The sequence below is a fragment of the Macrobrachium nipponense genome, chromosome 38 (genome assembly GCF_015104395.2).
Source record: "Macrobrachium nipponense isolate FS-2020 chromosome 38, ASM1510439v2, whole genome shotgun sequence".
Classification (NCBI taxonomy): domain Eukaryota; kingdom Metazoa; phylum Arthropoda; class Malacostraca; order Decapoda; family Palaemonidae; genus Macrobrachium; species Macrobrachium nipponense.
In genome coordinates this window covers 16483240-16498239 of record NC_061098.1, presented here as the reverse complement: position 1 = coordinate 16498239, position 15000 = coordinate 16483240, and the positions used below count along the sequence as shown (strand labels likewise).

The following is a 15000-nucleotide window of genomic DNA, read 5'->3' as shown; positions in this document are numbered from 1 at the left end:
AAAGGGAAATGAGTGATTTGGAAGGAATAATAATAATAATAATAATAATAATAATAATAATAATAAAATAATAATAATAATGAATTTAAAATTAAACACATACCCAACGAACGCACATTCAAACTTACATATTTCACCACGCCCCCATCAGCGACCGTACAGCCTAGTAATACACCCCCCCCCCCCTCTCATCACTAATTACTAATAAATACCTAGCTCTCTCACTCACGGCAAACAACGAGCAACCCGACGTCTGCCATCGCAGTCACCTCCATAACAACAACAAAAGGGGTAAGGAGACATTTTTTCATAGGAACCTCTCTTTGCCTTTCAAACGGCCGGGAGACAGAGACAATGCTTAATGGTTTATTTACAGATGCTAACGACGATGCTCCTCCGCTGGGGCGGAACAATGGAACCCACCCCGGAACAGCAGAATGGAACTGAAGGGAGGGAGACTTGTTGTGAGTGAAATGATTAACGGGGCAGCAATTACGCTGCTTCGTCATCAACGCCCGTTCATTGCAAAGTTGCTTATTATTAACCCTTTTGTCAGCTACGGGCTCGTTAGTTGGGGAGGATCTCGGGTTCAGGTTGCGAGAGAGAGAGAGAGAGAGAGAGAGAGAGAGAGAGAGAGAGAGAGTAGAGAGGAGCCATTCGCCTTTGCCAATCTCACTGACCCTGAATCTGATGCAGAGAGAGAGAGAGAGAGAGAGAGAGAGAGGAGAGAGAGAGAGAGGAGTAGAGAGGACCATTTCCTTTGCCGATCTCACTGACCCTGATCGATGAGAGAGGAAGAGAGGGAGGGAGAGAGAGAGAGAAAGAGGAGAGAGAGAGAGAGAGGATTAGCCATTCGCCATGACCATTACTGGAATAAGAGGATAAAAAAAATAAAACAGCAAAACGAATGGAAATTAGTAAATCTCACTGACCCTAAATTTGATGCAGAGAGAGAGAGAGAGAGAGAGAGAGAGAGAGAGAGAGAGAGATGAGCCATTCACCTTGACCGTACTGGAAGATAAAAAAAAAAAAAAGTGAAATGTAAATTAGTAAATCTCACTGACCCTTTAGATGCAGAGATGCACCTCGGAGAAGACCGACGATAATAGCTGGCTAAATGCGCCATCAGTAGGAATGCCGTACCTGAAGTCCTTTTGGAAAAATAAAGCCTAGAGTAAAATCATTTCTTTGACGGCAGTTGCAAAGCTCCCCTGCAGGAGGTTGCAACATAACTTGGATACGAGCCATAGATAACGATAACCATTATTTACAGAAATATACATGGGAGGATTTGTATCAGAACTAAAAATAGCTTAATCTCAAATTAATAATTGCATCAAGTAGTAGATAAACATCTGTGATTTCAACTACTGACCACTATTTACAGAAATATACATGGGAGGATTTGTAGGTAAACTAAAATAAGTTTTTTTGCAATAATTGCATCAGGTAGTAGAGAAACATCTGTGACGTCTAGCGAGCTGCCTGTCTGCCTGCCACCTGTCCTCTCTCTCTCTCTTGCTTCACAGGTGCCAACAGCATTGCCGATAAACAGTTGCACACCTGACACTACTACATAACTGTTCCGATGCACGAGCGAGTTCTGGCGTCGCACCCAGGTCCGATTAGGGGTGACGAATGCATGGCACTCACACTGTGTGAGTGACGTGGCGTGGCACCTATACGAAGTGGGATTTGCACGAATAGTGCCCAGTTCATTTTCCGTGAGCTCTGCTGTTCACATATCGAAAGATATCTATCGTTACTATATCGTGATTCACTTTTTGTAGGATTACTCCACGAGTAAGCGAGAAAAGGCGTTACTTTCTTTCAATATAACGGCTAATTTCACTCTTGTTACGGTTGCGTAATTATTTGGAATATAGTAAACCAGAGTCGACCACGAAACTGTCGTAGAGTAACCACAATGATAGTCAAATCCTACTAAGGATTTTCACCTCTGGAAATGTATACTAATGAGCTATAACTTTCCAGAAAAAAAAAAACTTCCCAGAGGAAGTCGTGCAACTGAACTTCTTCAGAAGTTCAAGCCAAAATGCCAGACAATACTACCCTAATAATATTCTCCTAGGATTTTAATTCATTTTTATCTTTGTTTATTTATTAATCTATTTTTACACTTTTTAATAAGTAGGATCTCTTCTTTCTTAATATTCTTTGGTGGGCTTGTTCCATATGAGAAGGTTTCACCTTCTGAATAATAATAATAATAATAATAATAATAATAAAATAAAATAATAATTTGATTGACAAAGTCAAGAAGAAAGTATCACTCATTGATGTCGCAATACCATGGGACACCAGAGTTTGAAGAGAAGAGACGGGAAAAAAAAAGAAAAATGGATAAGTTATCAAGACCTGAAAATAGAAATAAGAATGGATATGGGATATGCCAGTGGAAATCGTACCCATAATCATAGGAGCACTAGGCACGATCCCAAGATCCCTGAAAAGGAATCTGGAAAAACTAGAGGCTGAAGTAGCTCCAGGACTCATGCAGAAGAGTGTGATCCTAGAAACGGCGCACAAAAGTAAGGAAAAGTGGATGGACTCCTAAGAAGGCAGGATGCAACCCGGAACCCCACACTATAAATACCACCCAGTCGAATTGGAGGACTGTGATAGAACAAAAAAAAAAAAAATAAATAATAATAATAATAATAATAATAATAAGAGATATCATAGCACTTCTATTTGTAAGACAGCAGAAGCCATGACACAGCAATTCAAGCTTTACGAATTCCAAGTTTTCTCTTTAAATGGCAAAATTCATTTAAAAGGTAAGCTGACATTTTAAAACAGCGCTTTTAATCGTTTAAAAAATATAAAAAGAAGAAGTAAAAGTCATTCAAAACGAAAAGAAAACCCGTTCAAAAGGAATAAAAAAATTATTTAAAACGTGCATATAAAACATTTGTAGGTAGAAACTATTAATCAAAAGGACGGAAATAAAATATATATCTATACATATATATATATATATATATATATATATATATATATATATGTATATATATATATATATATATGATATGTATGTATGTATATATGTGTATATATATGTATGCAATGTATGCAAGAGGAATCGGTAACGGGGAAAAGCGCAAAATCCATTTCACAAAACGTCTTAAAAAAAAAAAAAAAAAAAAAACTGGAACGAAAAGCAAGACACAAAACAGGAACGGACCATAAAAGTAATGATTTCAAGTCATTCCTAGATTCCCATCAACCAATCGCAAAACTCTTATTCTCTGAAACGAACAGCTTTTAACATGAATAACTTTTTTTAAAAACGTAAAATGGAAAAGTCTCTTCTCAGAATTACCGAGCAAGAATCCTATTACACGACTCCGCACAGAGGCTTCGGTAGTATTTGCCGCGGACTGAGCAGAGGTAATTTCCTTAACACAATATATAATCAATATTATATATATATTATATATATATATATATATATATATATATATATATATATATATATATAAATGACTCTGGGAAATAGCAAATACTGCATTTATTTGTATACGACGTTGATGGAAGTTTTGTCAGAAACCCCACGAAGACGACGGGTTAAACGACGATGCTCGTCAAACAAATGGCATTCGAACAGGTAGGTTTTCTCTTCACATATAAATAAACAAGTCCTAAATTTTTTTAAAATGTCCTGATCGTTCTTCACAAACAGACAAGCAGAAGCTTAATGGAAAGAGAGTCCTTACAGCTCGTAAACAGACGAACCAAACAATAATTGCGAAAAATCCTGATAATTCACAGACAAACAAACGCTAAACAGAAAAACAATCCTGATAGACTTACCTTGTTGTTATAAAGAAACAGTAAAATTTGCACTCACATAAAAATTTAACATTACACATGAAAATAAAAAAAATCACCATGTAATTAAAACTCACTGGGAATAAATAAATAAATAAATAAATAAATTTACCTTCACATGAAAATGACACATTACACATGAAAACACAAATAAACTTAGATGGAATTAAAACGCACCTGGGAATAAATAAATAAATAGATAAATAAATAAATAAATAAATAAATTTACCATCCATCCGATAAAATTGACACATTACACATGAAAATACAAATAAATTCCGATGGAATAAAACCACACCTTGGAGTAAATATATAAATAAATAAATAAATAAATAAAAGAAAAAATAAATAAATCAAATGAGCTAAGGAAATAAATAACAAAATAAATACATTTCTGATGTACTTACCTTCCCCGATCCTCGAGTGTTCGAACAGCGTAAAACGCCTATTGCTTGGTGGGTGTATTCCTGTTCTAACTGTTCCCATTGATTCTGGACTTTTCTGGAATGGACCATAATTTCAAGGTATGAGTTTTTCTTCATTGGAATGCCTCAGAAAATTCCTGTCAAAGATGCGTTCATACGCACTTGGCGACGCAGACGCAAAACTACATACTGCACAAATATATATCCATAATTATTTCTGTACTAAATATATGATTATGAATCCTGACCTTTTTATTGCATATATGATCATTATTATTATTATTATTATTAAGGTTGGCCTTCGCCTCAAACAAATTATTATTATTATTATTATTATTATTATTATTATTATTACCAAGGCACTTACTCGATCGTCTGGATGAGCTGACTCCGCAGGTTCTCCTTAGCCTTGAGTGACCCTTCGGTCGAATTGGGGTTCGAAGACGACTCGAGCTCATCCTGCAGTGTGCCCAATTTTCTCGTCAATGCCTCCAACAACAGGGAGGTCACCTGCGAAGGGGAAAAGAAAAAGATATTTTATTTGATTTAAAATTAAGAAAATTGGCAATGAAGCCAGGCACTGTGGCACTTCTAGGTCTCTTGCGAAGGAGTAACAAACACAGATTTAATTTCATCTAAATTAAGAAAACTTGGCAATAAAGCAGTTGCAACAAACATTTAAGAAAAACAGACAGTAGTTGCAACGAACATTAAGAAACAAAGACAGTAGTTGCAACAAACACCAAGAAATATACCTGCAACCTTATCACGAATAACTGAAGGTATACTCATACAGTCATTTCTTAGGATTTTCCTTCCCATTACAGGAAATAAAAACACCGACGGCGATCAAAAATCAACTATAGCTACCAAGCAGCTTTTACTTAAGAAAAAAAAACACTTTTACTGAAAACCTCAGGCTTAGTTGCCTAGGTAAGCAGCGCTGCTACAACGTTTCCATGGTGATCATTTTTCCACGTCCTCTCCAAAGAAAAAGACTCACAAATTTCTTTAATTCATGCAGGGCAATATGTTTACATAAATTCACGCGGAAATATATATATATATATATATATATATATATATATATATATATATATATATATATATATATATATATATATATATATATATATGATGAGTATTATCACATCGAACGCCGTGATCATATATCATTCGAACTACAAATATCCTTTAATATCTAAATTCGCTCTACCTCGGAATTGATATATTTTCATATATATATACTCAATCTCCAGGATTCGAATCTATGCCTCTTGGATCTATAGCAGAGAAGGCAGTGATGTCTCCACTCAGCCATCCAGATAGAGATAAGTACGTTGGCTAAGGCTTAGATGTTAAGAGTAAAAACATAGGTAAATGCAACAACAATAAAGAAAAATAAAAGCGAACAGCGTCCGCCTTATCAAATAATATAACTTAAAATCTTTGTATTAAAATATCTTTATAAACGAGCGTTATTCTTTGCACAAGCTTCTCACGATAAGAGGATTAATAAAGCCATGAAGATCTTTCTTTTCTTGACGAGGGTATTATTATACGATGTCGACACTGGGCGCTTGAGAGCAGTAAGGATGCTGCATCAGTGTACAAGAGAAGTTCAGGGAGAGAGAGAGAGAGAGGAGAGAGAGAGAGAGAGAGAAAGCTACAAGGACTAGGATGTCTCAAAGACTTATATTAGTCCATCGGAGGAGACATCGATGGAGTTACAAGAATTAGCATGTCTCAAACACTTATTAAAGAGAGATGCAGAGAGAGAGTGAGAGAGAGAGGACGATGCAAGGGGGAGGGGGAGAGAAGAAGATGCAGAGAGAGAGAGAGACGACGTCTGGGCTGTTCAGATTACGTTTGCTTATTACGACTTCTTATCTCGATACCTTGCGTTATCAGCCCTCTTCATCCCACCCACCCCACCCCACCCCCGCAACCTTCCCCCCCCACTCCCCCACCCCCCGCCTCCACCAAAGGCCTAAACCACACACAGAACCAGTCCATAAAGAGCTTTTTGTTTATCGAGGCCTGTTTGTTTTTCCACTACCCACGCTGTTTTGTTTCCCAATGAGATCTGGTCTTTCTTTTTTAACCTTCAAAGCTGCAACAAACAGCCGCTGAGTTTCGTGAGTCTCCGATACAAAGGAGCGAAAGAGCACAAAAGGGAAGAGTAGAGGAGGAGGAGGAGGAGGAGGTAAGGGATGTAGGTGGAAAGTGAGAGACACAGAGGATAAGAGATAAAGAATAGATGATAAGTAGGAGGAGGAAGAGGTAAGGGTTGAGATGGAGAATGAGAGACACAGAGGATAAGAGATAAAGTATAGATGATGATAAGGAGGAGGAATAAGCGTGCTTGCATGATCGCGGTGAATGGCATGACCATATTCTCTCTGAAAGCTTACATGATTCGCTATTACACACACACACACACACACACACACACACATATATAATATATATATACATATATTAGGTATAGGTTTTAGGTTCTCAGGTATCCACACGTGCTGAGAAAGGCAGAAATAGGAATTACTTACAGACAACATATAAGTAAATAATATACAAGGCGATAGATACTCTCTCTCTCTCTCTCTCGCTAGTAATCTCTAGCATCCAGAACAAAGACCCTGTAAGGCCTTTGGTAGGAGAGAAAGAAAAACAAAAATAATAACAAATGACTGGAAACCCGGAGTATGACGACAGGTGGGAAAAGTAATTTCAGCAAATGGTTAAACACACACCTGGAAACAATAGCCTTTCTCTCTCTCTCTCTCTCTCTCTCTCTCTCTCTCTCTCTCTCTCTCTCTCTCTCTCTCTCTCAGCGAACGCTTCGTCCGTTGTAGACTTTTGAGTCTATTTATTATTCAACGAGTCCCTCGTATTCACATTCATGAGAGAGAGAGAGAGAGAGAGAGAGAGAGAGAGAGAGAGAGAGAGAGAGAGAGAGAGAGAGAGCTTACAACAATCTGTAAATAAAATCAATTCATACATAATAAGTATAAAAATTCAGGGGAAAAAAAAGGTTGACTACTGAACAACTCTACACAGTTTAATCGCCTACTTTGAAGAGATGACATTAGGTTTTTTAAAAAAAGAAAAAACTAAGTACTTTTTCACCGGTGGAATTATTAATATTAAAGAAAGAAAAAAGCAACATTTCCAAAGGAGCTTCATCCATTTCAGGTCGCATTATTCGAACGGCATTAATTATGGAAACATGCTGCAATTACGTGCATTATATAACTTGATTGTGAAACACCGCAACAGATTCATTTTTCTACAATGATCATTTTTTCTACAATGATCATTTTTATAAAGCTTCATATAATTCCACAATCAAACGCCACAGTAAAATCAGAAAGCTATTATAATTTCATCATTTTGCGTTTAAGAATACATCTATTCACAATATACACGTAATCATTTGCAAATAAGTCACTGGTTAGTAATAGAAAAATACTAAGAGATTACGTCCAAAAACGTTTGTGTTTTAGTCAGTACATAAATTAGGTGTATATCACCACAAAACGGTATACGGACGATAAACGCAACTCATTTTCGTCTGTTTGTGTCAAACGAAGACTGCGATGTCGTACGAAAACGTCTGTGTTTTAGTCAATATATAAATCAGATGTGCGTATATGATCACGAAACGGTATACGGATAATAAACGCAATTCATTTTCGTCTGTTTGGGTCAAACGAAGAATGCGATGACGTATGAAAACGTCTGTGATTTAGTCAATATATAAATCAGATGTACGTATATGATCCAAAAAACTTTATTCGGATAATAAACGCAACCCATTTTCGTCTGTTCAGGTCAAACGAAGACTGCGGAATGCAGCTTAAAACCCAATTCTTCCCCAGAGACCCAGAAGCCCCATCATAAAGAGCTCCAAAACTGAGCTTGATACACGAATCGTGAGCTTTCTATGCATCGTACGTTGGAATAAAGAATGGGGGATCGAGGAAAGGATGAGATAAATCTGGATTACATATAGAAGCCATAAAAATATTGCTTTGGGGAGAGAGAGAGAGAGAGAGAGAGAGAGAGAGAGAGAGAGAGAGAGAGAGAGAGAGAGAGAGAGAACAACTCCAGAATTTCATGACGTCTCAACATAGTCATCCCATTATCCATGAGAGAGAGAGAGAGAGAGAGAGAGAGAGAGAGAGAGAGAGAGAACAACTCAAGAATTTCATGACGTCTTAATATAGCCATTATGCATTGAGAGAGAGAGAGAGAGAGAGAGAGAGAGAGAGAGAGAGAGAGAGAGTAAAGAAATCAGACAATGCAAGTAACTGATGCATCACAAAACAAAAAACACTGAAACAACTGGATATACCGATTAATCATAAAAGCAATACAGAGAAAAACGAAATAAAACAAAAAGATATAAAAAGACGAAGGCTGGAGGAAAAAAATATAAAAATAAAAAAAAACTAGACGAACACAGTGACACTGAGAAACTACCAGCCTACCTATCATATCAGAATCTTCTGAATAAAAACAGTGAAATCAGAATAAAACTTTCTACGTTCCTTTTGTACGATCATTATTTCGCTTGCATACTTCCTAGTTAACTTAAGTTACATTCGTTATTATGATCTTTTAAATTCGAAGATGAAAACCACTAATTACTGTAAAAAAAATAAATAGCGAATATACGGCAACATTATCAACAACAAAAATACAAAACAACTTCGCTTTCAACAAAAGTAAGAACACCAACACGAAAAGGCAACAGAGGTGCAGTGACAGCACTACGCTTTCTTGGGGCACCTTACTAAGGGCACCTTTCTCGGGGTATATATACCTTTCTTCTATTTACCTTTCTAAGGGGAAATGCCCCAGCATTACTGTACCTTGACTGGAGGTTCTCCCTCGTGATTTCCTCTCCCACGGCAAAAATTTATTTTCCACGAAATCACTTCTTGTCCTTTGAGAGATGACCTCTCATGAGGTCAATTTCTCCACTGCACGAGACAAAAATCTCGAGTCCATTTTCCTCTGCAATATGACTTTTCCAAAAGCAATTTTTTTTTTTTTTTTTTTCCAAAAACCTTCCCTGTGGTCCCCTTGACACTATCATTTTATTAAAGTTACCCCTTCTCCGTCTGTGATAGAACCCAAATTGGATCAACGCATGACCCCGAGAGAGAGAGAGAGAGAGAGAGAGAGAGAGAGAGAGAGAGAGATCCCGGCCAATTCACGTTTGGGGAAACTTGATTTATAATTAAAAGTTTTGCGGACTTTTGAAAGAAAAGATTCCAAGATGTGAGACACTTTTATAGAAATGTATCTATTCTCTCTCTCTCTCTCTCTCTCTCTCTCTCTCTCTCTCTCTCTCCTTACACTATTTTCTCTCACCTCGCAGTGTATATCAGTGTAATAACAACCGAAATTGGATTTCGAGATAGTTTCGACGTATGAATACGGTATCTGATTATATGATTACTTGAGAGGAACTCGAAGGAGGAGGTCTTCACGGAGGTATCCTGACGTAAGGAAGGACTACGACAGGAAGGAAGGAGGCTAGGAGGAAGAGGAGAAGGGGAAAGGGAAGGGGAAGGAAGGAGAGAGAGAGAGAGAGAGAGAGAGAGAGAGAGAGAGAGAGAGAGAGAGAGAGAGAGAGAGTTGGGGGTGAGGAAAAAGAAGAAGACGAAAGATGAAGTGTACGAAATCTTGGAAAGATGTATAAAGTCAAATCTTACTAGTGAATATATGAATAACAATTTTGTTCGTTATTTAAGAAAATATTAGTAATTATTTTCCTTCCTTCGCCCTTCAGGAATCCATGATATATATGAATCTAACCGCCCCCGCCCCCCTCTCAAAAAAATGGAAAGCATTTGACCACTTAAAAAAATTATAGAAAAAAAAAATTAACGTTATTTTGATTCTTATAAAAATATTTTGAATTTGAATTTTTATAGTAACATTGCTGCTTATAAAAAAAAAAAAAAAAACATCCACCGCCTTTCCCCCAACCCACCCACAAAAAGGGAAGAATTTTACCATTAAAAAAAAATGTTATTAACGTAAATTTTTAATTCTCATAAAAAAATTTTGAAATTTTAATATTTATAGTAACAGTTCCAGCTTATGAAAAAAAAAAAAAAAAAAAAAAAAAAAAAAAAAAACACCGCACCCCGCCCCCCCCCCCACCCACAAAAAGGGGAAGGAATTTTACCACTCAAAAAAAAATTTTATCAACGTAATTTTAATTCTCAAAAACATTTTGAAATTTGAATTTTTATAGCAACAGTTGCTGCTTATGAAAAAACCCATCGCCCGCCACACCCTCCCCTCCACAAAAGGAAACCATTTTACCACTCAAAAATAAAACATTTTTAAATCAACGTTATTTTAATTCTCATATAAATATTTTGAAATATGTTGCTGCTTATAAAAAAAAAACCCCACCGCCGCCCCCTAACCCCGCCCCAAAAGGAAAGCATTTTCCCACAAAAAAAAAATAAATAAATAAATAAAATAAAAATTAACGTGATTTTCTTTCTCATAAAAACATTTTGAAAATAGAATTTTTCTAGTTTTTCAAAAGCTTGTTAATCCCGCCATTGATGTTAGAGCATCACTGTGATGTCAGGGCACCAGTGTCATTCAGCGTCACTTCTGGCGTCGCAATTTCTGTCACCGCCGCTCCCGGTCATTCAATAATGGATGAGTTCAGGGGCGGAAAGTTAATCCATTTCCCGAGTTTAATAACAAGAGTAACAAGCCACTGCAAAATCGTCCAGCGCAATTCTCAGTTAACTATTAGCAGGTTCAATCGTTTTCTGGGCCGAGATCTGCTCTAAATTTTAAAATTTTGAAACAACGATAAAATAAATATAATAAAAACAAAACTCTAATATCGTAAATCGAGGTTCATTTATATTTATAACAATAAAGAAAATGCTATCAAGTGAAAATACGAAACAACAAAATAAATCATTTTTGAAAAACTAATATCGTAAATTGAGTTTCATTTGTATTTGTATTTATAACAAAAAGGAATTCTATCAAGTAAAAGCTACGAAACAGCCAAATAATTTTTGAAAAAACTTCTCAATATCGTAAATCGAGGTTCATTTGTATTTATATCAATACAGAAATCCTATCAAGTGAAAACTATGAAACAGCAAGATAGATAATTCTTGAAAAACTAATACCGTAATCGAGGTTCATTTGTATTTATAACAATAAAGAAAATTTTTCAAGCAAAGCAAACTCCTAGAGAAGCCAAAATGATGGTTGTAAAAATACAACTTCTTTCAGTTTTCTTCTGAAGATTGAAAAAGAAACCCACAAAATCACTTTGTAACTTGTTTACTTCTAAGTATTTACATTTAGTAACATCTCTTGAGAATGGGCCACAGAAGGGCCTGAAAGTACTCGAGTGTGGAGTAAAACTAAATGTAAATACTTAGAAGTAAACAAGTTACAAAGTGATTTTGTGGGTTTCTTTTTCAATACAACAATTATTTGTCCTATTTGCATACATTACTACTTTCCTCTCTAAACCAACGTCTTCTCACTTCAGCCAGCCAACTGGCTTTATTCTATATACTTTAAGCCAAACCTGTAGATGTGGAACACCTTCATGTCCACAAAGCGAAACAGGCCATTCACCATCACAAAAAAAAAAAAAAAAAAAAACCTAATGGCTGCTCTGTGAGCAAGAGCCCGAGATCTGGTGACGTCTCTCTCTCTCTCTCTCTCTCTCTCTCTCTCTCTCTCTCTCTCCTTCTATTGTCTCTGGGAAGGAAATTCGTGAGAAAATATATGGAAATCTGGTGAGGTGATCCAATACTCCCGAGATTTATCCTAAATCTCCAACTGTGATGTCCGCTCACAGAACATGTGGTACCGACTCAGAAAGAGAATTTTAAAAGTTTTTTTTTATAAACGTGGCTGTTTTCCCCCTCTTCTCCTCCCTTCCTTCCCTCTCTCTTCCTTCTTCTCTCTCTCCTTCTCTCTCTCTCTCGTAGTAGCCATCTTGCTTGGTGAGACGTACCCGCGTGAGAAGTCAGATTAATCAACAGATATCACAAGTTTAACATACGACTAGAATTTGAGAAATATCTAGAAGTGTTCGTGAACTATCGGTGATAAGATTAGTGTGAAAATAGTAGGATAAAGCGTCTTCTAAGTTAGTTTATCAAGTGTAATACTATAAATCAGAACAAGATGGCAGTAAGTTCCAACTGCGGGAAGAGGTGGCGTAATTTGGCGTGTTTAGCAGATTCGCAATACGATGAGGTAGCAGGAAGGGAACTGGCATTTCTCATCTATGAAATCAGCAACAGTCCTAACCAAAAAAGATACAAAAAGCATTCATAGATATATTAGAAGGATATAATCCTTCAAACTGGAACAAATCTAATGAAAACATCTTGAAAATAATTGAAGAAGTTCCAAATAAAATCCAAGTGGTCAAGAGACTCATAAAGAAAATATACATAAACCAAACATATTCCGACAAAGAAAATGAATAAGGTGAATCTTGTGAATATCCTAAATTGCATTGGGCAATTAGGAAAAAAAAAAGGAAAAAAAAGAATGCCAAAAGCATGCAAACTGTGTAAGGTTGGTATAGCATAGTCAATCCACAAAACCTAATCAGAAAATGTGCTGCATGCAACATTCCGACCCATCCACAGTGTGCTGAGGTAATACAAGATTTGAGAAAAGATACAAGAATTTTTGTTCAACATGTCTATCATGGATAGACAATGTTATTAAATCAAGATTGAATGTACAAATAGTTGAGGATGAAGAAGAAGAGGAAGAAGAAGAAAGAAAAAGAAGAAGAGGAAAACGGAAGAGAAGTAAACAAAAATGAAAATGACAGAAAAAATAAGGAAAACAAAGAACAAGATAAAAAGTATGGATGCAGAGATACTCATTGATACTACATATGAGGCAATAAAGCAGCCATACCTACGAAGAAATAAATTACGATATGACAACAGAAAAGCAAATCGAAAGAGGCTCTACCCAGATCTACACAATGACGGGAAAGAGGAAAAAATAGACAAGAAAGACAAAATCTGCAACCTTTTGAAAAGAGGGAATTGCAGATTTGGAGAAAGATGTTACTACAAAACATCCTAAGATATGTCAAAAACTATGAAATATATGGTAAATGTGCCATACTTAGATGGATATGGGGATGATTTGCAGAGATCTGCATCCAAAAAATATGTAAAAACCTAAAAGAAGGAAAAGGATGTAAGTTCGACAAAAAATGCAAATATATGCACCCTGTAGCCATGAATCATAATCAAATAAATAACCAACCAAGTAATAAAATCCAAAATAAGAAAAGAAACAAAATAAATAAAGAGAGAAATCAGAATATCAGGTAAAAGAGAAAAGCAAACCACCAATGAGATATGCAGAGGTGTCAGCAAAAAAATTTCAAAGCATCAGCTCCGAAATTCTACTCAAGAGATAATAACTGTATTTATTATGCAAGAGGATATTGCAGAAACGGAGAAAATTGCAGATTTTCAGACACAAAATGAATAATTATGATGAAGGAAGATCAAATATTATGGAAAAAGTTGGATTTTTTAATGTCAGAATTTTCTGGAAATGAAAAAAAAGAACAACATACCAGAACAGGAAAGAGACATGTGAAAATCATTATTACTACCAGTATTAAATGAAGGAGAAAACACGCAAACCATCATAGTGATGAAATGCGCAGGGTTTAGTTACGAGTAACTCAAAAGAAAAATAGAGTACTTAAAAGAACTAACCCAAAATGAAAAGAAAATAGATATAATGAATAATAAAGTGAAACCTGGTATTCCCAAGAGACTGGGAATGATGATCAAATTAAAAAAAAAAAAAGGGTTCCAAACTTATAGATCAGATAGAAAAATAGGAATCAAGGGGGAAACCGCAATATATGGGAAAAGACAAAAAACAAGGAAAATAAAAATATATGAGAAATTATAGTAACTCAGAATGTGAACCTAATAGCGGTAGAATTTGAATCTGAAAAAAATTGATGAAAACATAGTAATATAATAGACCTCCTAATACTAAAGAGTTTGACTTAATAATTGAAAAAAAATTAGGATGATATATGTAGAAATCACAAGGACTGGACTATTCTCCTATCTGGTGGACTTCAAACTTTCCTTTCGTAGAATGGAAAGAACGAATAGGAGATTGTGGTTGTAAACTAATTATACATATAAAAAAGAGAGTAATAGTAGTGCAGAAGATAAGAGGCAATTTGAAAAGCTATTAGATATGCTACTAGAATACAACATTCAACAAATAAATCACCTGCCAACAAGAAAGGAAAATACTTTAGACCTAGTATTTGTGAACGAGATGAATTATGTTAAAGAAATAATAGTTTATAATGCGAGTATTTCAGACCATAATGTCAAAGAACTTAACAGTTTCATTCCAAAGGCAAGTGAAAATAGAAGATAAGCAAGAAATGAAAAAGTGGGAAGGATATGGAAAATACAACTTCTACAAGTAAAAAATATAAATGGTCAGAAATTAATGAAGAATTAAACAAAGATTGGATAACATTTTCGTAAGTGATGACATAAGGGTAAATACGGAGATATTATATAAAATATTGGAGAAAATAGTGGAAAAATATATACCGAAGAAGAAAAGTAAACATCATTCATGCATACCAAGAGACAGAAGGATCTTGTTCCAGAAAATC

At 35.7% G+C, this 15000-nt stretch overlaps 1 protein-coding gene across 3 annotated transcripts in view; it reads right to left on the bottom strand.

Moving 5' to 3' along the window:
* Positions 1-15000, bottom strand: part of LOC135209676 (ras-GEF domain-containing family member 1B-like) — a 966569-nt gene that overhangs the window by 776839 nt on the left and 174730 nt on the right. For all 3 annotated transcript variants that reach the window (XM_064242418.1, XM_064242416.1, XM_064242417.1), the window contains exons 4-5: positions 4648-4790; positions 4263-4356 (exon numbers count right to left, since the gene is read on the bottom strand). In XM_064242418.1, coding sequence (XP_064098488.1) covers positions 4263-4356; positions 4648-4790 — 237 coding nt within the window. The remainder of the gene's footprint in view (positions 1-4262; positions 4357-4647; positions 4791-15000) is intronic.